This window comes from Melanotaenia boesemani, chromosome 13 (genome assembly GCF_017639745.1).
Source record: "Melanotaenia boesemani isolate fMelBoe1 chromosome 13, fMelBoe1.pri, whole genome shotgun sequence".
In the NCBI taxonomy this organism is placed as follows: domain Eukaryota; kingdom Metazoa; phylum Chordata; class Actinopteri; order Atheriniformes; family Melanotaeniidae; genus Melanotaenia; species Melanotaenia boesemani.
The window spans coordinates 391,932-416,574 of NC_055694.1; the positions used below are offsets into that span (position 1 = coordinate 391,932).

The 24,643-nt window shown below is 49.2% G+C and overlaps 1 protein-coding gene and 1 long non-coding RNA gene across 2 annotated transcripts in view; one reads left to right on the top strand and one right to left on the bottom strand.

Moving 5' to 3' along the window:
• Window positions 1–6,197, top strand: part of cacna1fb (calcium channel, voltage-dependent, L type, alpha 1F subunit) — a 137,415-nt gene extending 131,218 nt beyond the window's left edge. The window contains exons 48-55 of the mRNA XM_042003786.1: window positions 567–786; window positions 957–1,064; window positions 3,256–3,362; window positions 3,460–3,572; window positions 3,647–3,848; window positions 4,633–4,695; window positions 5,384–5,484; window positions 5,585–6,197. Of these exons, the coding sequence (XP_041859720.1) occupies window positions 567–786; window positions 957–1,064; window positions 3,256–3,362; window positions 3,460–3,572; window positions 3,647–3,848; window positions 4,633–4,695; window positions 5,384–5,484; window positions 5,585–5,845 (1,175 nt within the window). The 3' untranslated portion in view covers window positions 5,846–6,197. The remainder of the gene's footprint in view (window positions 1–566; window positions 787–956; window positions 1,065–3,255; window positions 3,363–3,459; window positions 3,573–3,646; window positions 3,849–4,632; window positions 4,696–5,383; window positions 5,485–5,584) is intronic.
• A 492-nt stretch (window positions 6,198–6,689) lies between these two features.
• On the bottom strand, window positions 6,690–7,320 carry LOC121651045. Its single transcript, XR_006012380.1, has 2 exons — window positions 7,207–7,320; window positions 6,690–7,016 (listed from the first exon to the last, which is right to left on the bottom strand). It is a non-coding gene; the product is annotated as an uncharacterized LOC121651045 (long non-coding RNA).
• Between the last annotated feature and the right edge of the window lie 17,323 nt (window positions 7,321–24,643).

Below are 24,643 nucleotides of genomic sequence, written 5' to 3' on the forward strand. Positions count from 1 at the left end.
TACTCTACATAACCTGGAATCCACAGTAATTTCTTTAGACGCAGAAAAAGCATTTGACCGAGTAAACTGGAAATTTTTATTTGGAACGTTAAACAAATTTGGGTTTGGGTCATCTTTCATAGATTGGATAAAAATATTATATAACAACCCAAATGCATGTGTGAAGACCAATGATCAAACTTCTCCAAGCTTCTGTTTGCAGAGAGGAACCAGACAGGGCTGCCCGCTTTCTCCATCACTCTTGGTGTGATTAGCTCCATCAATTAGTGTAGGTGGAGGATTGTGACTTCGTTGCTTGGGGATTGGATATTGGCGGGGGCTGCCTAGTGGTCCTTGGTTGTTTCCAATGGTGGGGATCTGGGCTGCTCTTGGAGCCCAGGGCCCTGATCCTGGAGGGGACCCTGGAAAACTATTCCTGGAAAGTCTTTCAAGGATCCTGGAGAACTATTCCCAACGGTTACCGAAAGAAAAGCTTCTCTAAGAGGGTTCATACTGCTTCCTGAAGATTAAAGCTGCTCAGACCAACACATTTTCAGGTGTGATGTGTGCGTCCTCTCCATTTGCAGGTTCTGGTGGGATGTTGGGCGACAGCAGCACCTCTAATGGTGGTTTGATCCATCGGGTTGGTTCTCTCACCAAGGTGGCAAATGGGAACGAACATAACGAACATCAGTGCAGCAAAAACAGCTTTAGATCATCTTTCAATCATCATCACCGCCGCCCATCTGCGAAGAACGGAATACTGGACCATGCTCACAAAAGACCGTCGTACTACAAACACGGAAGGTTAGCAGTAAAGCACCAAGAATTTTATTGCTCCTGCAATCTGAGACCTCTCAGTGCAGTTCCTCTGACATGCAGCAGATGCTTCTGTCGCCAAATCTCCACAGGATTAATAACAGAGATACTGTTAGAGCAAGTAACACAACCAATCACATTCTTCTGCTGGTCTGCAGGAGGGACTCGAGGGACAGATCCTGGAGGAACGGAGACATGGAGACATACGGAGAGAAGGGTTACTACAGCAGAGAGGATGACAATGAGAGCATAACTTCCAGAGACAGGTACGCCAAGAGACAGGTGTGACAAGAGACAGGTATGCCAAGAGACAGGTGTGCCAAGAGACAGGTATGCCAAGAGACAGGTGTGCCAAGACACAGGTATACCAAGACACAAGTATGCCAAGAGACAGGTACGCCAAGAGATAGGTACGCCAAGAGACAGGTGTGCCAAGAGACAGGTATACCAAGAGACAAGTATGCCAAGAGACAGGTATGCCAAGAGACAGGTGTGCCAAGACACAGGTATGCCAAGAGACAGGTGTGCCAAGAGACAGGTATGCCAAGAGACAGGTGTGCCATTAGACAGGTAGGCCAAGAGACAGGTGTGCCAAGAGACAGTTAGGGCAAGAGACAAGTATGCTAAAAGACAGGTATGCCAAGAGACAGGCACGCTAAGAGACAGGTGTGCTAAGAGACAGGTATGCTAAGAGACAGGTACGTCAAGAGACAGGTATGCCAAGAGACAGGTACGTCAATAGACATGTATGCCAAGAGACAGATACGTCAAGAGACAGGTATGCTAAGAGACAGGTACACTAAGATGCAAGTATACCATGAGACAGGTACACTAAGATGCAAGTATACTATGAGACAGGCAGGTTAAGAAACTGGTACACCAAGAGAGAGGTAGGCCAAGATACAGTTACAAGAAGCGACAGGTATACCAAGAGACAAATATGGTAAGAGACAGGTACACTAACATGCAGGTACACCAAGAGACGGGTAGGCTAAGAGACAGGTACGCCAAGAGACAGGTACACCAAGAGACAGGTATGCCAAGAGACAGGGATGCTAAGAGACAGGTATGCCAAGAGACAGGTACGTCAAGAGACAGGTACGCCAAGAGACATGTACGTCAAGAGACAGGTGTGCCAAGAGACAGGTATGCCAAGAGACAGGTGTGCCAAGAGACAGATGTGCCAAGAGACAGGTATACCAAGAGACATGTATGCCAAGAGACAGGTACGCCAAGAGATAGGTACGCCAAGAGACAGGTATGCCAAGAGACAGGTATGCCAAGAGACAGGTATACCAAGAGGTAAATGAGGCCAAGAGACAGGGACACTAAGATGCAAGTATACTATGAGACAGGCAGGCTAAGAAACTGGTACACCAAGAGAGAGGTAGGCCAAGATACAGTTACACGAAGCGACAGGTATACCAAGAGACAAATATGCTAAGAGACAGGTACACTAACATGCAGGTACACCAAGTGACGGGTAGGCTAAGAGACAGGTACGCCAAGAGACAGGTACGCCAAGAGACAGGTATGCCAAGAGACAGGCACGTCAAGAGACAGGTACGTCAAGAGACAGGTATGCTAAGAGACAGGTATGCCAAGAGACAGGTATGCCAAGAGACAGGTACGTCAAGAGACAGGTATGCCAAGAGACAGGTACGTCAAGAGACATGTATGCCAAGAGACAGGTACGTCAAGACACAGGTATGCTAAGAGACAGGTATGCCAAGAGACAGGTGTGCCAAGAGACAGATATGCTAAGAGACAGGTACACTAAGATGCAAGTATACCATGAGACAGGTAGGCTAAAAAACTGGTACACCAAGCGAGAGGTAGGCTAAGAGACAGGTAGGCCAAGATACAGTTACACGAAGCGACAGGTATACCAAGAGACAAATATGCCAAGAGACAGGTACACTAACATGCAGGTACACCAAGAGACGGGTAGGCTAAGAGACAGGTATACTAAAACAGGGATCTTTAACTCCGGTCCTCAAGGCCCGCTGTCCTGCAGATATTAGATGTTTCCCTGCTGCAACACACCTGAATCATATTAATGGCTCATTAGCAGACTTATGCAGAACTTGTCAAAGAGCCGTTTAATTTGAATCAGGTGTGTTGCAGCAGGGAGACATCTAAGACCTGCAGGATAGTGGACCCAAGGACCAGGGTTGGGGACCTCTGAGCTAAGAGACAGGTGAGTTACCAGACAGGTGCACTGAATGAGTGACTGACAGGTTTTTATGAATGTTTTGTTTGTGATTTGCTAACATCAATGAGAATTTCATGGGTATATTTAAATGTTTACTGAAGTGATCCTTACCCTAAAGGTGAGGGGGTAGAACAGGTAGAAGACTTACCAGGCGATCAGAGGTTTCGCCTTTAATGTTAAAGAAGTGTATTGAATATTGTGTGTGTTGCCAGACATTATCCTGACTAACCTCTTCTGTACAGAGACCACTACGATGGCCACAGCCTCTACACCAACAGTAGCTATGGTAATGGTTACAGCGAGGGCAGGAGGACAACCCGACGGCGCCTGCTTCCTGCCACGCCTACTGGTGAGATGCGATGTGACATCACAGCTAGCCTATTACATCATCTGATCATATCATATATCATCATCTGACATCTGAATGCGTTTTTTTTTCCCGTCAGGTCGGAAGCCGTCCTTTAACATTCAGTGTCTGAGGCGTCAGGGCAGCAGTGACGACCTTCCCATCCCGGGGACGTACCACCCGACATCACCACCACGCCATGCACGTTCTCAGGTAAAATGCACACTGATTTCTCACACACATACCAGACTTCCTCTGGGAATGATAACGCTCCTCCCCTCCCTCAGCTTTTCAACAGCTACGACTCCCGCCGCTCCTTGGGGCGCTCGACGGCAACCTCTTCGGCGTCCTGGGCCAACCCTTGTCCTCGCCGCGGTCGCCTCCTCTACGCTCCTCTCATCCTGGTGGAAGAGGAGGAAGGCAGTCCACCGTGGGGGGGTGGAGCAGGAGGCCCTGGTGGTGAGGGGAAGAAGGGAGGAGCAGGAAGAGGTGAGTGAATTAAAAGCCTTCCATGCCAGCAGAAAGGCTTTTAATAAAGGCTGTCAAACCAAATTTTGATTTCTGATTAATCAAGGCATAGCTGTGGATTCATGATTAATCACATTTCACAAACACCTAGCTTGCAGTGTGCAGAAAGCTTGTTGTCAAACCTGAACTCACAGGCTCAAGAAATGTGTGTCTGATGTTGAGATAGGGCGCTTCGGTGAAACTAAAACTCCTTCCTGTTTTCATTGATTGTTCCGTCTTTGTTTCATTTATTCTCAAATTCCCCATCTAATGAACCAAGAGGCTTTTTGAATCATTTAGTTCCCCCTTGTCACAGTCAGCCATTATGTAGATAATTTCGCAGTGATTTGGTGCTTTACCGCCACCTACTGATCAGGAGTGCGGACCAGAATTAAAAATACTACGGCTGAGTGGTTAATTGTACGATAGATTTCAAAACGGTCATCCTGCAGCATCCTCTAAATGTACGGCTGGAAAACTGTCAGAATCTTCCTAAATAAGAAGGATAAAGTGGTTTTTGGTAGATTCGGTTCAAATACCAAAAGTAAACTCTTCTCAACAAGATAATGCCAAAATTGAACATTCAATACTGCCTGAGAGAATGCAGGCCATGTAACACATTAAATACACAAAGGAATCTCTTTGCATTCAAAACTTCATTTTTACAGCTCTACTTTTAATGTGACAACTCTGCAGGAAGGAAGGGAAGTGTTTTAATAAAAACAAAAAGACTAAATAAACATCTCATTCACTATCCGTCCAACAGGTGTTAGTGTGACAGGTGCAGCACCCAGACCGGCCTGGTACGGTGATCCTGCAGGGACGGCAGGTGGGAAAAAATGAGTGTTTGAGAGCATCTGTCTTGGGGCTGGGATATACTTACTGTTAACACAAGTGTACACAACAGCATTCCGCTGCGTTTCTCGATATACTTGCTGCAAACGACGGAAGTGCGGCAAATAGGTCAGTACTGAAGGTCACCCCTAGGGGGAGTACTCCGCACCTGGACTTTAAATAGTGAAAAGGGTAATCTACTGGTCACATTGTATTTCCGGGTCATCAACCACCAAAATCCAATGAGTGTTTGTCACTGTGCAACCGGGAGAGAAAATCATACAGATGCCGGTAGCTGCGGAAAAGGTCCAAGAGGTGGTTTTCAAAACTATCCCATTGTGTTTAGCTCAGACTGGTTGTGTTCATGCTCTTGTTTGCATAAGCACCTCTAGTGTTCAGGTCAGTATTGCAACTCGCACACACGACATGTTACCTCGCACCAACACGAGCAGCCGACGTTACAAACGAACACTAGGAGCACGTGGCAGCCATGATACGCCGTGGACGGGTTGCTAACAGCAAGTATATCCCAGCCCTAAATGGGTCTGAGAGTGTCTGCCTTCAGGGTGTATGATAGTGTCTTAAAATGTCTCAGACTATCTTAGAGTGTATGCAACGTGTTCGAGTGTCTGAGTGTTTTAGAGTCTGAAGATTTCTGTAGGTCTCATGTGACTGTTTTGCAGCTCCACCCCCATACCGGGCATACACCACCCTCAGAGTTCCCACCCAGCTTGGTGCTCAGTTTACAGAGAAACGAGGATCAGCTGACAGCCTGGTAGAGGCGGTGAGGAAACATGATTCATTGCTGATCGGTGAGGCAGTTTCTATGGGGATCAGCATCGCGATCAGAGCTTAATGCTGCTTCTGTTCTGGTCCCCTCACAGGTTCTGATCTCAGAAGGACTCGGTCTTTATGCTCGGGATCCAAAGTTTGTGGCATTTGCAAAGCGGGAAATCGCAGACGCGTGTCACATGACGGTGGATGAGATGGAGTCAGCTGCCAGCGACCTGCTCGGCTCGGGGACCCACGGCTTCCTCAGCAACGTCACTGACCCCACCGCCTTCTACAGCGATGAGGAGCCAATCAGGACCAGCCGGGACGAGGACGAGCTAGCTGATGAGATGACCTGTGTGACATCATTCTGAAGCTCTGGACTAATCAGCTAGAGAGGGACTGCAGGAGGAGGGGAATCCGGGGTCAACAGGAATGATGTCTGAACAACTCATCGGTCAGAAAAAGAAGGCGGAGCTTAATTCAAGAAACCGATGAGTGCAGTTCTGTATGAGGAGGCAGAGATCACTGTTGAATCCAGAGATGGAGACGAGGTTCGAGAGGAGGAAACAAGGACTGCATGGTGTCAGATGTAAGGAAGGATGAAAACTGAAAGAAAATGGAAGAAAGAGGGGAAAACAAAGAGAACGAAGAAGTAAAAATCAGACGGATGGAAGCAGGCATAAATGAAGCGTAGGATGGAGCAATGAGATGGAGGCTGCGAGGAAGGAGTTTGGTTTCTGAGGCTGTTTTGAATCTCAGAGTTTGAATCTAAATTTGAGCCACTAAAATGTTTTTGTGTCAAATTTTCAGGTTTAGAATAAATGTGAAATTTAAAATAGTTCATAATAATATTATTATCATTATTATCATTATTTTAAAAGTTGAAATAAAACAAAAATAAATTACAATTTTTTTAACATTCCAATTTGAAATGTTGGCTGGAAAATGAGAAACTGGAATCTTGATCATCAGAGTCTTTCACCATTTAAACAGTTTTCTGAAAGTGGTCAGATTATTTTCCCTGCAGGTTCTGGTCTGGTTTCAGAGTCTGGTCCAAAATATTTTCTGATTTTCTGACATCTTTAGGATTTGGTCTGAAACAAAGAAAGTTTGTTGAGAGGAACTTTTTTCAAGAAACGGTGTGTACAGCAGAATAAGCCAGGGCCCGAACCCAGGATGACCGCGTGGAACAGCTTCAGCTATTTATTTTTTACATATGCTTCCACAGACTGAATACATTTTAGATCATTATTCTTAACAAACAAAAATCACTGAGATTTAAAAAATGAACAACAAATAAGTTTTTTGTGATGTGTTAAAATTCTGGTTCCTCTCAAGAACTGTTTTTTCTTTACCGAATTTTGTTTTGGTTTAGAGCTTAGATTCCCTGTAACATGAGAAACACAGGAGAGAGAACAGTTTGGATCAGAATCAGGAGACAAACTAACAGAAAACCTGGACCAGATTTAGAGAATAAACAGAATCTCCTCAGCACACAGGAAACTGAACCTAAACTGTGGACATTAAGATTTTCATCACTTCCTGTTGGTGAGGGTAAAGACTTTCATCACTTCCTGTTGGTGAGGGTAAGGACTGTCATCACTTCCTGTTGGTGAGGGTAAAGACCGTCATCACTTCCTGTTGGTAAGGGGAAAAGACTTTCATCACTTCCTGTTGGTGAGGGTAAGGACTTTCATCACTTCCTGTTGGTGAGGGTAAAGACTTTCATGACTTCCTGTTGGTGAGGGTTAGGACTTTCATCACTTCCTTTTGGTGAGGATAAAGACTTTAATCACTTCCTGTTGTTGAGGGTAAGGACTGTCATCACTTCCTGTTGGTGACGGTAAAGACTGTCATCACTTCCTGTTGGTGAGGGTAAGGACTGTCATCACTTCCTGTTGGTGAGGGTAAGGACTTTCATCACTTCCTGTTGGTGAGGGTAAGGACTGTCATCACTTCCTGTTGGTGAGGGTAAAGACTGTCATCACTTCCTGTTGGTGAGGGTAAGGACTGTCATCACTTCCTGTTGGTGAGGGTAAGGACCTTCATCACTTCCTGTTGGTGAGGGTAAGGACTGTCATCACTTCCTGTTGGTGAGGGTAAGGACTGTCATCACTTCCTGTTGGTGAGGGTAAAGACTGTCATCACTTCCTGTTGGTGAGGGTAAGGACTGTCATCACTTCCTGTTGGTGAGGGTAAGGACTTTCATCACTTCCTGTTGGTGAGGGTAAGGACTTTCATCACTTCCTGTTGGTGAGGGTAAAGACTGTCATCACTTCCTGTTGGTGAGGGTAAGGACTTTCATCACTTCCTGTTGGTGAGGATAAAGACTTTAATCACTTCCTGTTGTTGAGGGTAAGGACTGTCATCACTTCCTGTTGGTGACGGTAAAGACTGTCATCACTTCCTGTTGGTGAGGGTAAGGACTGTCATCACTTCCTGTTGGTGAGGGTAAGGACTTTCATCACTTCCTGTTGGTGAGGGTAAGGACTGTCATCACTTCCTGTTGGTGAGGGTAAAGACTGTCATCACTTCCTGTTGGTGAGGGTAAGGACTGTCATCACTTCCTGTTGGTGAGGGTAAGGACCTTCATCACTTCCTGTTGGTGAGGGTAAGGACTGTCATCACTTCCTGTTGGTGAGGGTAAGGACTGTCATCACTTCCTGTTGGTGAGGGTAAAGACTGTCATCACTTCCTGTTGGTGAGGGTAAGGACTGTCATCACTTCCTGTTGGTGAGGGTAAGGACTTTCATCACTTCCTGTTGGTGAGGGTAAGGACTTTCATCACTTCCTGTTGGTGAGGGTAAAGACTGTCATCACTTCCTGTTGGTGAGGGTAAGGACTTTCATCACTTCTTGTTGGTGAGGGTAAGGATTGTCATCACTTCCTGTTGGTGAGGGTAAGGACTTTCATCACTTCCTGTTGGTGACGGTAAAGACTGTCATCACTTCCTGTTGGTGAGGGTAAGGACTGTCATCACTTCCTGTTGGTGAGGGTAAGGACTGTCATCACTTCCTGTTGGTGAGGGTAAGGACCTTCATCACTTCCTGTTGGTGAGGGTAAGGACTGTCATCACTTCCTGTTGGTGAGGGTAAGGACTGTCATCACTTCCTGTTGGTGAGGGTAAAGACTGTCATCACTTCCTGTTGGTGAGGGTAAGGACTGTCATCACTTCCTGTTGGTGAGGGTAAGGACTTTCATCACTTCCTGTTGGTGAGGGTAAGGACTGTCATCACTTCCTGTTGGTGAGGGTAAGGACTTTCATCACTTCCTGTTGGTGAGGGTAAGGACTGTCATCACTTCCTGTTGGTGAGGGTAAAGACTTTCATGACTTCCTGTTGGTGAGGGTAAAGACTTTCATGACTTCCCGTTGGTGAGGGGGAGAACTGTCCTGGTTAGGGTTGGAAAACCATCAGCATCACATTAACGGACGTCATTCTGACACATGATGTTTCAGAAGGAAGGTCTCTAGAATCCTGAGCTGCAGGAAGCAACCAGATACGAACAGGAAGATTAAAACATTGAGCTGAAGAATTTCCAAACTTCTATCTGACAGACAACCCACGCTCCTTTAATAAAGGAAAACTGGATGATTTTTTACGTTTTACAGCCTCTGAAGAAGAAAAAAGGTTTATAAAAGTATATTTTTGAATTTTATAAGAATATGTAACTGTCAGTCCACATCATTTCAGCCGATCTCAGTCCAAACTTTTAATCCAGATTATTGTCAGAATCATGTGTTGGTTTGATTTCCATGTCTGCAGTTTTCTAATTAACTTTAAATTTAGATTAAATAGACCCAAATCTAGTTTTATTGTAATGAATAAGGTTGAATTGTGACGGAAGTGGAGTCTTCGGGTTAAAAAAACAATGTTGTGATGAGATGTATCTGAGTTTTGGGAAGTAAATGGACCTCTTCTGTTCTGGCCTGACTGTGACCTGCTGAAGATGCTCAGATGATTTTCTGTTTGTGATTAAACTTCAGTCGTCTCTGGTTTTTGGTTGGACGTGAGGACATCTGATGTCCTCCGAGGACGACCCCTGACTTTATTCTTGTACCTGGTGACGTCTGCAGATGAACTGAAGTTGTGTTTTTGATTTCCCAGAAGAGACTTTTTTTCAGTTTTTCTTCGACATGTTTGACATTTTCTATTCTGAGAACCAGATTTTTATTGGATTCTCATGTTTTTGTTTCATCTAAACTTTTGTTTCCATCATATTTTTTTCTTTCCGCCACATCGAACAGTTTCCTAGCAGTTAAGGGCTTTTTACTCCACACCCGGATTACCCTGAAAACCTCTTCAGGTGTTGAGATCTGCTGAGTTCAGCTGAGAACCAGATCTGCCTGAATCTCCATTTACCTCCAATAAAGACCAAAAACACAAACCTTGTCCACGTTCTTCTTTGCAGCTGTTGGTGTGCCGTACTTAAAGATCTCATCTTGATCCAGTACCAAGTAAAAACAGGACCAGATCTCGCAGGAACGTGTTTGATAATGACAACGTCTCATTTCCCTGGTCCCACCACTGTTGAAAATCACAAAACAAGACCACATAAATCAGGGCGATGATAAGTCAATGTTGGAGCTTGTCAGTCCTGTCTTCAGTCAGGATGGAATTAATTTGGTTGTAAAGGTTTGATGGCTGTGGTGATAAAAGCGTGCTGACATGCGTGTCCAGCAGGCGACGCATCAACATCGAGCGGGCGCAGTCGTGCTCATTGACGTATCGTAAAGATTTTCAATAGGGCTGTATGCTCATCCTGAACAAGTTTCAGGAACAAGAGCCAAAATTAGAGCAACTATTACGCTTCAGTTCAAAATGGCTGACTTCCTGATGATTTAACCAATGAGTCTGTAAATTCAAGATCTTTATTGTCATTATGCAAACATAATGGCGTCTAAGCACACGGAAATAAGTGAAAAACTATATAAAAGATGTAAAAGATAGAAGAACACCTCTATATTTACAGAAAAATGATCCTAACCCGCCAAAAGAAAAATGGCAGACTTCCTGTTGGGTTTCAGCCAATCCTCGAAGAGGATTTTTCATCCGCCCTGGCAAGTGGAATATGTAAACAAAGACTAATAGGGTGCAGTAATGGGGCACGACTAGATGGCGCTGTGGAGTTAGCCCTCAGCAGATGACATAGAGGTAAAATCGTGATGATGATGATGAGTTAATAGGAACGATGAAGAGCCGTTACTGTAATGTGGGACATGGAAGAAGTTACCATGACGACATGCTCCTTCTGGAAATGATGATGTAAGTGCTAAATGTTTGACTAGAATAGCCTCATACCTAATTCCACTTCCTGTTAGATAACATGCAGGTCTGGTTATCTATCCATGGTCTGTACCGGTTTTATCCTAAGTGAGGTCACTCGTTCACTTTTAGAGTCAAGTTAAAATAATTAACATGTTTTATTGGACATTTGGAGGAAGTCCTCCAAAACCCACTTTATCTACTTTATTATGAAGTTTATGATCGCTATCCAGCTTTACATTTACAATTTATGTCAACCACAAACATCCATTTTTTTCAGAATTTGGCATCATCTCGGTAAGACAAACTCATTTGGGATGGAAGTGACAGCTTGTTGTACATGCTCAGATGTAAAAAGATCGGAATAAATCGGATATGCGGGTTTCCCAGCAGGATAATGCACCATGTCACAAAGCTCAGATCATCTCCACCTGCTTTCTAGAACATGACGATGACTTCACTGGACTCCAACGGCCTCCACAGCCACCAGATCTCAGTCCAGTAGAGCAGCTTTGGGATGTGGTGGAACGGGAGATTCTCATCATGGATGCAGCCGACAAACCTGCAGCAACTGTGTGATGCTGTCATGTTAATATGGAGAAAACCTCTGAGGAAGGTTTCCACCACCTGCTTCATCTATCACACCAGGATTAAAGAGGGGGTCTGACCCGGTACTAGAAGGTGGACCCGATGAAGAGGACGACCCGGTACTACAAGGTGGTCCTGATGACGAGGACGATCCGGTACTAGAAGGCGGACCTAATGAAGAGGACGACCCGGTACTAGAAGGTGGACCTAATGAAGAGGACGACCCGGTACTAGAAGGCAGACCTGATGAAGAGGAAGACCCGGTACTAGAAGGCGGTCCTGATGAAGAGGAAGGCCTGGTACTAGAACGAGGTCCTGATGAAGAAGAAGACCCGGTACTAGAAGGCAGACCCTATAAAGAGGACGATCCGATGCTAGAAGGCGGACCTGATGAAGAGGAAGACCCGGTACTAGAAGGCGGTCCTGATGAAGAGGAAGGCCTGGTACTAGAAGGCGGTCCTGATGAAGAGGATGACCAGGTACTAGGAGGCGGACCCGATGAAGAGGAAGACATGGTACTAGAAGGAGGTCCTGATGAAGAGGAAGGCCCGGTGCTAGAAGGGGGTCCTCATGAAGAGGACGACCCGGTGCTAGAAGTCGGACCTGATAAAGAGGAAGACCCGGTACTAGAAGGTGGAACCTATAAAGAGGACGATCCGGTACTAGAAGGTAGACCTGATGAAGAGGAAAACCAGGTACTAGAAGGTGGTCCTGATGAAGAGGAAGACCCAGGTACTAGTAGGCGGACCTGCTGAAGAGGAAGACCAGGTACTAGAAGGTGGTCGTGATGAAAAAGAAGACCCGGTACTAGAAGGCGGACCCTATAAAGAGGACGATCCGGTACTAGAAGGTGGACCTGATGAAGAGGAAGACCAGGTACTAGAAGGTGGTTCTGATGAAGAGGAAGACCCCGGTACTAGTAGGCGGACCTGCTGAAGAGGAAGACCAGGTACTAGAAGGTGGTCCTGATGAAAAAGAAGACCATGTACTAGAAGGCGGACCTGATGAAGAGGACGACCCGGAACTAGAAGGTGGACCCTATAAAGAGGACGATCCGGTACTAGGAGGTGGACCTGATGAAGAGGAAGACCAGGTACTAGAAGGTGGATCCCATAAAAAGGACGATCCGGTACTAGAAGGTGGACCTGATGAAGAGGAAGACCAGGTACTAGAAGGTGGTCGTGATGAAGAGGAAGACCCCGGTACTAGTAGGCGGACCTGCTGAAGAGGAAAACCAGGTACTAGAAGGCAGACCTGATAAAAAGGAAGACCCAGTACTAGAAGGCGGACCTGATGAAGAGGACGACCCGGTACTAGAAGGCAGGCCTGATGAAGAGGAAGACTCTGTAGAAGAAGGTGATCCTGATGAAGAGGACGACCCAGTACTAGAAGGTGGTCTTGATGAAGAGGACGACCCGGTATTAGAAGGTGGTCCCGATGAAGAGGAAGACCCGGGACTACAAAGTGGTCCCGATGAAGAGGACGATCTGGTACTAGAAGGCGGTCCTGATGAAGAGGAAGGCCCGGTACTAGAAGGCGGACCCGATGAAGTGGAAGACCCGGTATTAGGAGGCAGGCCTAATGAAGAGGAAGACCCGGTAGTAGAAGGTGATCCTGATGAAGAGGAAGACCCGGTACAAGAAGGCGGACGTGGTGAAGAGGAAGACCCGGTGCTAGGAGGCAGACCTGATGAAGAGGAAGACCCGATACTAGAAGGCGGTCCCGATGAAGAGGACGACCCGGTACTAGAAGGCGGACCCAATTGAGAGGACGACCCGGTACTAGAAGGTGATCCTGATAAAGAGGATGCTCCGGTACTAGAAGGCGGACCTGATGAAGAGGAAGAACAGGTACTAGAAGGTGGTCCTGATGAAGAGGAAGACCAGGTACTTGAAGGTGGACCCTATAAAGACGATGATCCGGTACTAGAAGGCGGACCTGATGAAGAGGAAGACCAGGTATTAGAAGGCAGGCCTGATGAAGAGGAAGACCCGGTAATAGAAGGTGGACCCTATAAAGAGGACGATCCAGTACTAGAAGGCGGACCTGATGAAGAGGGCGAACCGGTACTAGAAGGAGGTCCTGATGAAGAGGACGACCCGGTGCTAGAAGTCGGACGTAATGAAGAGGAAGGCCCGGTGCTAGAAGGCGGACCCGATGGAGAGGACGACCCGGTAATAGAAGGCGGTCCTGATGAAGAGGACGACCTGGTACTAGAAGGTGGTCCTGAAGAAGATTAAGAGAAGGTACTAGAAGGTGGACCATATAAAGAGGAAGAACAGGTACTAGAAGGTGGTCCTGATGAAGAGGAAGACCCGGTAGTAGAAGGTGGACCCTATAAAGAGGACGACCCGGTACTAGAAGGCGGTCCTGATGAAGAGGAAGACCCGGTACTAGAAGGCAGACCTGATGAAGAGGAAGACCCGGTACTAGGAGGCAAACCTGATGAAGAGGACGACCCGGTACTAGAAGGAGGTCCTGATGAAGAGGACGACCCGGTACAAGAAGGCGGACCTGATAAAGAGGACGACCCGGTACTAGAACGCGGTCCTGATGAAGAGGACGACCCGGTACAAGAAGGTGGTCCTGATGAAGAGGATGACCAGGTACTAGGAGGCGGACCCGATGAAGAGGAAGACATGGTACTAGAAGGAGGTCCTGATGAAGAGGAAGGCCCGGTGCTAGAAGGCGGACCCGATGAAGAGGACGACCCGGTAATAGAAGGCGGTCCTGATGAAGAGGACGACACGGTACTAGAAGGAGGTCCTGATAAAGAGGAAGACCCGATACTAGAAGGTGGACCTTATAAAGAGGACGATCCGGTACTAGAAGGTGGACCTGATGAAGAGGAAGACCAGGTACTAGAAGGTGGTCCTGATGACGAGGAAGACCCCGGAACTAGTAGGCGGACCTGCTGAAGAGGAAGACCAGGTACTAGAAGGTGGTCCTGATGAAAAAGAAGACCCGATACTAGAAGGTGGACCTGATGAAGAGGAAGACCAGGTACTAGAAGGTGGTCCTGATGACGAGGAAGACCCCGGAACTAGTAGGCGGACCTGCTGAAGAGGAAGACCAGGTACTAGAAGGTGGTCCTGATGAAAAAGAAGACCCGGTACTAGAAGGTGGACCTGATGAAGAGGAAAACCAGGTAGTAGAAGGTGGACCCTGTAAAAAGGACGATCCGGTACTAGAAGGTGGACCTGATCAAGAGGAAGACCAGGTATTAGAAGGTGGTCCTGATGAAGAGGAAGACCCCGGTACTAGTAGGCGGACCTGCTGAAGAGGAAGACCAGGTACTAGAAGGCAGACCTGATGAAAAGGAAGACCCGGTACTAGAAGGCGGACCTGATGAAGAGGACGACCCGGTACTAGAAGGCGGTCCTGATGAAGAGGAAGACCCGGTACTAGAAGGCAGGCCTGATGAAGAGGAAGACCCGGTACTAGGAGGCAGACCTGATGAAAAGGAAGACATGGTACTAGAAGGAGGTCCTGATGAAGAGGAAGGCCCGGTACTAGAAGGAGGTCCTCATGAAGAGGACGACCCAGTACTAGAGGGCGGACCCGATGGAGAGGACGACCCGGTGCTAGAAGGCGGTCCTGATGAAGAGGACGACCCGGTACTAGAAGGCGGTCCCAATGAAGAGGACGACCCGGTACTAGAAGGCGGACCCAATGAAGAGGACGACCCGGTGCTAGAAGTCGGACCTGATGAAGAGGAAGACCCGGTACTAGAAGGTGGTCCTGATGAAGAGAAAGACAAGGTACGAGAAGGTGGACCCTATAAAGAAGACGATCCGGTACTAGAAGGCGGACCTGATGAAGAGGAAGACCCGCTACTAGGGGGCAGACCTGATGAAGAGGACGACCCGGTGCAAGAAGGCGGTCCTGATGAAGAGCAGGACCCGGTGCTAGGAGGCAGACCTGATGAAGAGGAACACCCGGTACTAGAAGGCGGTCCCGATGAAGAGGACGACCCGGTACTAGAAGGCGGACCCAATGGAGAGGACGACCCGGTAGTAGAAGGAGGTCCTGATGAAGAGGAAGACCCGGTAGTAGAAGGTGGTCCTGATGAAGAGGACGACCCGGTACTAGAAGGTGGTCCTGATGAAGAGGACGACCCGGTACTAGAAGGTGGTCCTGATGAAGAGGACGACCCGGTATTAGAAGGTGGTCCCGATGAAGAGGAAGACCCGGGACTACAAAGTGGTCCCGATGAAGAGGACGATCTGGTACTCGAAGGCGGTCCTGATGAAGAGGAAGGCCCGGTACTAGAAGGCGGACCCGATGAAGTGGAAGACCCGGTATTAGGAGGCAGACCTGATGAAGAGGATGACCCGGTAGTAGAAGGTGATCCTGATGAAGAGGAAGACCCGGTGCTAGAAGGCGGACGTGGTGAAGAGGAAGACCCGGTGCTAGGAGGCAGACCTGATGAAGAGGAAGACCCGATACTAGAAGGCGGTCCCGATGAAGAGGACGACCCGGTACTAGAAGGCGGACCCAATTGAGAGGACGACCCGGTAGTAGAAGGTGATCCTGATAAAGAGGATGCTCCGGTACTAGAAGGCGGACCTGATGAAGAGGAAGAACAGGTACTAGAAGGTGGTCCTGATGAAGAGGAAGACCAGGCACTTGAAGGTGGACCCTATAAAGAGGACGATCCGGTAGTAGAAGGCAGACCTGATGAAGAGGAAGACCAGGTATTAGAAGGCAGGCCTGATGAAGAGGAAGACCGGGTACTAGAAGGAGGTCCTGATGAAGAGGAAGACCCTGTAGAAGAAGGTGATCCTGATGAAGAGGACGACCCTGTACTAGAAGGTGGTCCTGATGAAGAGGACGACCGGGTACTAGAAGTCGGACCTGATGAAGAGGAAGACCAGGTACTAGAAGGTGGATCCTATAAAGAGGACGATCCGGTACTAGAAGGAGGTCCTGATGAAGAGGAAGACCCGGTACAAGAAGGTAGTCCTGATGAAGAGGACGACCCGGTAGTAGAAGGTGGTCCTGATGAAGAGGAAGACCCGGTAGTAGAAGGTGGTCCTGATGAAGAGGACGACCCGGTACTAGAAGGTGGTCCTGATGAAGAGGACGACCCGGTAGTAGAAGGTGGTCCCGATGAAGAGGAAGACCCGGGACTACAAAGTGGTCCCGATGAAGAGGACGATCTGGTACTAGAAGGCGGTCCTGATGAAGAGGAAGGCCCGGTACTAGAAGGCGGACCCGATGAAGTGGAAGACCCGGTACCAGAAGGTGGACCTGATGAAGAGGACGACCCGGTAGTAGAAGGTGATCCTGATAAAGAGGATGCTCCGGTACTAGAAGGCAGACCTGATGAAGAGGAAGAACAGGTACTAGAAGGAGGTCCTGATGAAGAGGAAGGCCCGGTGCTAGAAGGCGGACCCGATGGAGAGGACGACCCGGTAATAGAAGGCGGTCCTGATGAAGAGGACGACCCGGTATTAGAAGGAGGTCCTGATGAAGAGGAAGACCCGGTACTAGAAGGTGGACCTTATAAAGAGGACGATCCGGTAGTAGAAGGTGGACCTGATGAAGAGGACGACCCGGTAGTAGAAGGTGATCCTGATGAAGAGGAAGACCCGGTACTAGAAGGCGGACGTGGTGAAGAGGAAGACCCGGTGCTAGGAGGCAGAGCTGATGAAGAGGAAGACCCGATACTAGAAGGCGGTCCCGATGAAGAGGACGACCCGGTACTAGAAGGCGGACCCAATGGAGAGGACGACCCGGTACTAGAAGGCGGTCCTGATGAAGAGGATGACCAGGTACTAGGAGGCGGACCCGATGAAGAGGAAGACATGGTACTAGAAGGAGGTCCTGATGAAGAGGAAGGCCCGTTGCTAGAAGGCGGACCCGATGGAGAGGACGACCCGGTAATAGAAGGCGGTCCTGATGAAGAGGACGACCCGGTACTAGAAGGAGGTCCTGATGAAGAGGAAGACCCGGTACTAGAAGGTGGACCTTATAAAGAGGACGATCCGATACTAGAAGGTGGACCTGATGAAGAGGAAGACCAGGTACTAGAAGGTGGTCCTGATGAAGAGGAAGACCCCGGTACTAGTAGGCGGACCTGCTGAAGAGGAAGACCCGATACTAGAAGGCGGACCTGATGAAGAGGACGACCCAGTAGTAGTATGTGGACCCTATACAGAGGACGATCCGGTACTAGAAGGTGGACCTGTTGAAGAGGAAGACCAGGTACTAGAAGGTGGACCCTATAAAAAGGACGATCCCGTACTAGAAGTCGGACCTGATGAAGAGGAAGACCAGGTACTAGAAGGTGGATCCTATAAAGAAGACGATCCGGCACTAGAAGGAGGTCCTGATGAAGAGGAAGACCCGGTAGTAGAAGGTGGTCCTGATGAAGAGGACGACCCGGTACTAGAAGGTGGTCCTGATGAAGAGGACGACCCGGTACTAGAAGGTGGTCCTGATGAAGAGGACGACCCGGTATTAGAAGGTGGTCCCGATGAAGAGGAAGACCCGGGACTACAAAGTGGTCCCGATGAAGAGGACGATCTGGTACTCGAAGGCGGTCCTGATGAAGAGGAAGGCCCGGTACTAGAAGGCGGACCCGATGAAGTGGAAGACCCGGTATTAGGAGGCAGACCTGATGAAGAGGATGACCCGGTAGTAGAAGGTGATCCTGATGAAGAGGAAGACCCGGTACTAGAAGGCGGACGTGGTGAAGAGGAAGACCCGGTGCTAGGAGGCAGACCTGATGAAGAGGAAGACCCGATACTAGAAGGCGGTCCCGATGAAGAGGACGACCCGGTACTAGAAGGCGGACCCAATTGAGAGGACGACCCGGTAGTAGAAGGTGATCCTGATAAAGAGGATGCTCCGGTACTAGAAGGCGGACCTGATGAAGAGGAAGAACAGGTACTAGAAGGTGGTCCTGATGAAGAGGAAGACCAGGCACTTGAAGGTGGACCCTATAAAGAGGACGATCCGGTAGTAGAAGGCAGACCTGATGAAGAGGAAGACCAGGTATTAGAAGGCAGGCCTGATGAAGAGGAAGACCCGGTACTAGGAGGCAGTCCTGATGAAGAGGACGAACCGGTACTAGAAGGCGGTCCTGATGAAGAGGAAGACCGGGTACTAGGAGGCAGACCTGATGAAGAGGAAGACCAGGTACTAGAAGGTGGATCCTATAAAGAGGACGATCCGGTACTAGAAGGAGGTCCTGATGAAGAGGAAGACCCGGTACAAGAAGGTAGTCCTGATGAAGAGGACGACCCGGTAGTAGAAGGTGGTCCCGATGAAGAGGACGATCTGGTACTAGAAGGCGGTCCTGATGAAGAGGAAGGCCCGGTACTAGAAGGCGGACCCGATGAAGTGGAAGACCCGGTACCAGAAGGTGGACCTGATGAAGAGGACGACCCGGTAGTAGAAGGTGATCCTGATAAAGAGGATGCTCCGGTACTAGAAGGCAGACCTGATGAAGAGGAAGAACAGGTACTAGAAGGAGGTCCTGATGAAGAGGAAGGCCCGGTGCTAGAAGGCGGACCCGATGGAGAGGACGACCCGGTAATAGAAGGCGGTCCTGATGAAGAGGACGACCCGGTATTAGAAGGAGGTCCTGATGAAGAGGAAGACCCGGTACTAGAAGGTGGACCTTATAAAGAGGACGATCCGGTAGTAGAAGGTGGACCTGATGAAGAGGACGACCCGGTAGTAGAAGGTGATCCTGATGAAGAGGAAGACCCGGTACTAGAAGGCGGACGTGGTGAAGAGGAAGACCCGGTGCTAGGAGGCAGAGCTGATGAAGAGGAAGACCCGATACTAGAAGGCGGTCCCGATGAAGAGGACGACCCGGTACTAGAAGGCGGACCCAATGGAGAGGACGACCCGGTACTAGAAGGCGGTCCTGATGAAGAGGATGACCAGGTACTAGGAGGCGGACCCGATGAAGAGGAAGACATGGTACTAGAAGGAGGTCCTGATGAAGAGGAAGGCCCGTTGCTAGAAGGCGGACCCGATGGAGAGGACGACCCGGTAATAGAAGGCGGTCCTGATGAAGAGGACGACCCGGTACTAGAAGGAGGTCCTGATGAAGAGGAAGACCCGGTACTAGAAGGTGGACCTTATAAAGAGGACGATCCGATACTAGAAGGTGGACCTGATGAAGAGGAAGACCAGGTACTAGAAGGTGGTCCTGATGAAGAGGAAGACCCCGGTACTAGTAGGCGGACCTGCTGAAGAGGAAGACCCGATACTAGAAGGCGGACCTGATGAAGAGGACGACCCAGTAGTAGTATGTGGACCCTATACAGAGGACGATCCGGTACTAGAAGGTGGACCTGTTGAAGAGGAAGACCAGGTACTAGAAGGTGGACCCTATAAAAAGGACGATCCCGTACTAGAAGTCGGACCTGATGAAGAGGAAGACCAGGTACTAGAAGGTGGATCCTATAAAGAAGACGATCCGGCACTAGAAGGAGGTCCTGATGAAGAGGAAGACCCGGTAGTAGAAGGTGGTCCTGATGAAGAGGACGACCCGGTACTAGAAGGTGGTCCTGATGAAGAGGACGACCCGGTACTAGAAGGTGGTCCTGATGAAGAGGACGACCCGGTATTAGAAGGTGGTCCCGATGAAGAGGAAGACCCGGGACTACAAAGTGGTCCCGATGAAAAGGACGATCTGGTACTCGAAGGCGGTCCTGATGAAGAGGAAGGCCCGGTACTAGAAGGCGGACCCGATGAAGTGGAAGACCCGGTATTAGGAGGCAGACCTGATGAAGAGGATGACCCGGTAGTAGAAGGTGATCCTGATGAAGAGGAAGACCCGGTGCTAGAAGGCGGACGTGGTGAAGAGGAAGACCCGGTGCTAGGAGGCAGACCTGATGAAGAGGAAGACCCGATACTAGAAGGCGGTCCCGATGAAGAGGACGACCCGGTACTAGAAGGCGGACCCAATTGAGAGGACGACCCGGTAGTAGAAGGTGATCCTGATAAAGAGGATGCTCCGGTACTAGAAGGCGGACCTGATGAAGAGGAAGAACAGGTACTAGAAGGTGGTCCTGATGAAGAGGAAGACCGGGTACTAGGAGGCAGACCTGATGAAGAGGAAGACCGGGTACTAGAAGGTGATCATGATGAAGAGGAAGACCCGGTACTAAAAGGCGGTCCTGATGAAGAGGAAGACCCGGTACTAGACGGCGGTCCTGATGAAGAGGAAGAACAGGTACTAGAAGGTGGTCCTGATGAAGAGGAAGACCAGGCACTTGAAGGTGGACCCTATAAAGAGGACGATCCGGTAGTAGAAGGCAGACCTGATGAAGAGGAAGACCAGGTATTAGAAGGCAGGCCTGATGAAGAGGAAGACCCGGTACTAGGAGGCAGTCCTGATGAAGAGGACGAACCGGTACTAGAAGGCGGTCCTGATGAAGAGGAAGACCGGGTACTAGGAGGCAGACCTGATGAAGAGGAAGACCGGGTACTAGAAGGTGATCATGATGAAGAGGAAGACCCGGTACTAAAAGGCGGTCCTGATGAAGAGGAAGACCCGGTACTAGACGGCGGTCCTGATGAAGAGGACAACCCGGTACTAGAAGGCGGTCCTGGTGAAGAGGAAGACCCGGTGCTAGGAGGCAGAACTGATGAAGAGGAAGACCCGGTACTGGAAGGCGGACCTGATGAAGAGGACGACCTGGTACTACAAGGGGGTCCTGATGAAGAGGACGACCCGGTAGTAGAAGGCGGTCCCGATGAAGAGGACGACCCGGTACTAGAAGGCGGACCTGATGAAGAGGACGACCCGGTGCTAGAAGGTGATCCTGATATATAGAATGATCCGGTACAAGAAGGCTGACCTGATGAAGAGGAAGAACCGGTACTAGAAGGTGGTCCTGATGAAGAGGAAGACCCGGTACTAGAAGGCGGTCCTGATGAAGAGGAAGACCCGGTACTAGAAGGCAGGCCTGATGAAGAGGAAGAACCGGTACTAGAAGGCGGTCCTGATGAAGAGGAAGACCCGGTACTAGAAGGCGGACCTGATGAAGAAGAAGACCGGGTACTAGGAGGCGGTCCTGATGAAGAGGAAGACCAGGTACTAGAAGGTGGTCCTGATGAAAAAGGAAGACCCGGTACTAGAAGGCGGACCTGATGAAGAGGAAGACCCGGTAGTAGAAGGCGGTCCTGATGAAGAGGAAGACCAGGTACTAGGAGGCAGACCTGATGAAGAGGACGACCCGGTACTAGAAGACGGTCCTGATGGAGAGGACGACCCGGTACTAGGAGGCAGACCTGATGAAGAGGAAGACTCGGTAGTAGAAGGCGGTCCCGATGAAGAGGAAGACCCGGTACTAGAAGGCAGGCCTGATGAAGAGGAAGAACCGGTACTAGAAGGCGGTCCTGATGAAGAGGAAGACCCGGTACTAGAAGGCGGACCTGATGAAGAAGAAGACCGGGTACTAGGAGGCGGTCCTGATGAAGAGGAAGACCAGGTACTAGAAGGTGGTCCTGATGAAAAAGGAAGACCCGGTACTAGAAGGCGGACCTGATGAAGAGGAAGACCCGGTAGTAGAAGGCGGTCCTGATGAAGAGGAAGACCCGGTACTAGGAGGCAGACCTGATGAAGAGGACGACCCGGTACTAGAAGACGGTCCTGATGGAGAGGACGACCCGGTACTAGGAGGCAGACCTGATGAAGAGGAAGACTCGGTACTAGAAGGCGGTCCCGATGAAGAGGACGACCTGGTAGTAGAAGGCAGTCCTGATGAAGAGGACGACCTGGTTATAGAAGGTGAACCTGATAAAGAGGACGATCCGGTACTAGAAGGCGGATCTGATGAAGAGGAAGACCAGGTACTAGAAGGTGGTCCTGATAAAGAGGAAAACCCGGTACAAAAAGGTGGTCCTGATGAAGAGGAAGACCCGGTACTAGAAGGCGGACACTATAAAGAGGACGATCCGGTACTAGAAGGCGGACCTGATGAAGAGGACGACCCGGTATTAGAAGTTGGACCCTATAAAGAGGACGATCCGGTACTAGAAGGCGGACCCGATAGAGAGGACGACCCAGTAGTAGGAGGCAGACCTGATGAAGAGGATGACCAGGTACTAGAAGGCGGACCTGATGGAGAGGACGACCCGGTAGTAGAAGGCGGTCCTGATGAAGAGGAAGACCCGGTACTAGGAGGCGGTCCTGATGAAGAGGAATACCCGGTATTAGAAGGCGGACCCAATGGAGAGGACAACCCGGTACTAGAAGGCGGTCCCGATGGAGAGGACGACCCGGTACTAGAAGGCGGTCCCGATGGAGAGGACGACCCGGTACTAGAAGGTGATCCTGATGAAGAGGATGACCAAGTTCTAGAAGGCGGCCCCAGTGAAGAGGACGACCCGGTACTAGAAGTCGGACCCGATGGAGAGGACGACCCAGTACTAGGAGGCAGACCTGATTAAGAGGACGACCCGGTACTAGAAGTCGGACCCGATGGAGAGGACGACCCAGTAGTAGGAGGCAGACCTGATTAAGAGGACGACCCGGTACTAGAAGGTGATCCTGATGAAGAGGATGACCAGGTACTAGAAGGCGGACCCAATGGAGAGGACGACCCGGTAGTAGAAGGCGGTCCCGATGGAGAGGACGACCCGGGACTAGAAGGCGGACCCGATGGAGAGGACGACCCGGTACTAGAAGGCGGTCCCGATGGAGAGGACGACCCGGGACTAGAAGGCGGACCCGATGGAGAGGACGACCCGGTACTAGAAGTATGATGAAGTGTTTTAGTCACTGCAGAACTCTGATCAGCTGCGGTTGACGTGCTTTTAGAAATAAACTTTAATTTGTTGATTTTGAGATTTTCCGGCTGATGGCGGGTGTTTGCTCTCTGGTTGTGTTGCTGGTGTTTCCTTGTATCACTGAGCATGGGATAGAAAACAGGAAGCAGATTAGAAAACAACATGCAGTTTACATGAAGGGAACTGAGGACCTCTGCTGGACTAAGGTGGGACTGCAGCCGACAAGCAGAACCCTCCAGAAACTCTCCAGAAACATCTTTTATCAATCGTTTGTACAAACTGTCCTCAATTCAATCCTACCAATGAAATCTAGAATGATCATAAGTCCAAAAGGAATCTGGATTTATCCAGCTTGCAGGGGCCCGTTGTTAGTAATCAGCTGATAAAAAATCCCACATCTTCTACATTACAGAAACCAGATACAGATCCTGGTTCTCTGAGAAAATACCAAATAAAGATAAAAGGGGGTCCAGTGTGAAACCCTGGAGACCATGGACAGGGTTTAAACCACCACCTGCCAAAAGACTGGAGCAGGACTGGAATGTAGCAGTGAGGTCCCTGAACCCTTAACTGACCTCCATCAGCCTAGGCCGGACGTTAGCGGCCCAACAGATGGAGGCCGGGTAAACCAGCCCACTGTTTGGCTTGGACCCTGAAACAGTGGGTGCTTCACTCCACATTCTGTCAGACAAGCAGAGGAAGTCCTTCAGAGCTCAAAGAAAGATGGCCGAGGCGCTGAGGAGGACGAAGGCCTTTATTATGACACGGCTAGTTTGCTAGCAAATAGCAATAGCATGCTAATGCTAATAGCAGCTAATTCAAGGAATTAGCTGCCAGTCTTCAGTTTGCGCTTCGTTCTTCTGATAAAAGACAACCTGAATATAAACTGCATCTGAGCTGGATTTTAGTCCAACCAGCAGCTGTTCTCCAACTTGTGTCTTGTGCATTTCTTTCAATCTCTTCTTCTGTATCACATTTTATATGTTTCAGCCTCTGAAACTGAACTCTGCTCCTGGCTCGCCTTGATAGTAGACCTGCCTCTGCTTGGTGTCTAAAAACTGGATGAGGAGGACGCAGAATGATCTTCATGTCTGCTTGGTGGCTGGAAGGGAACTGCTGGGTTTCATGTTTCTGTTTCCACATGTAGACTTTTCTTTCTTGGTAATCTGATGAGTCTCTCTTGAGGTTCCTGTTGTTCTCGTTAGTTTATCTACATCTGTTTGCAGCTACAGTTGTTCCTAAACCTCACTGAGATTCCTTCTGCTTCTGGGCCTCTTCTGAGATCCATGAAGCCCTTGTTCAATATCGCCTCCCACTTATCTTCAACTCAGAGTCTTCAGCCCAAAAGATTTTTTTTGTTCTAAGTCGTCTTGGTATCGTTTTTTCTCTCCAATAGTCAGATAAAGTCATGTGAAGCTGCAGTTTCAAGTCTTTTCAGAGTTTTTCAGCTCTGGTCGGATGCAGTTTGGGTGAGAAACGAGTCATTCCCAAAGTCCTTCTGAGGAAATGAAACCTTTAAACAACGCCAGTCCTCCGCTAGCTGCTGGAGCTTCTGCT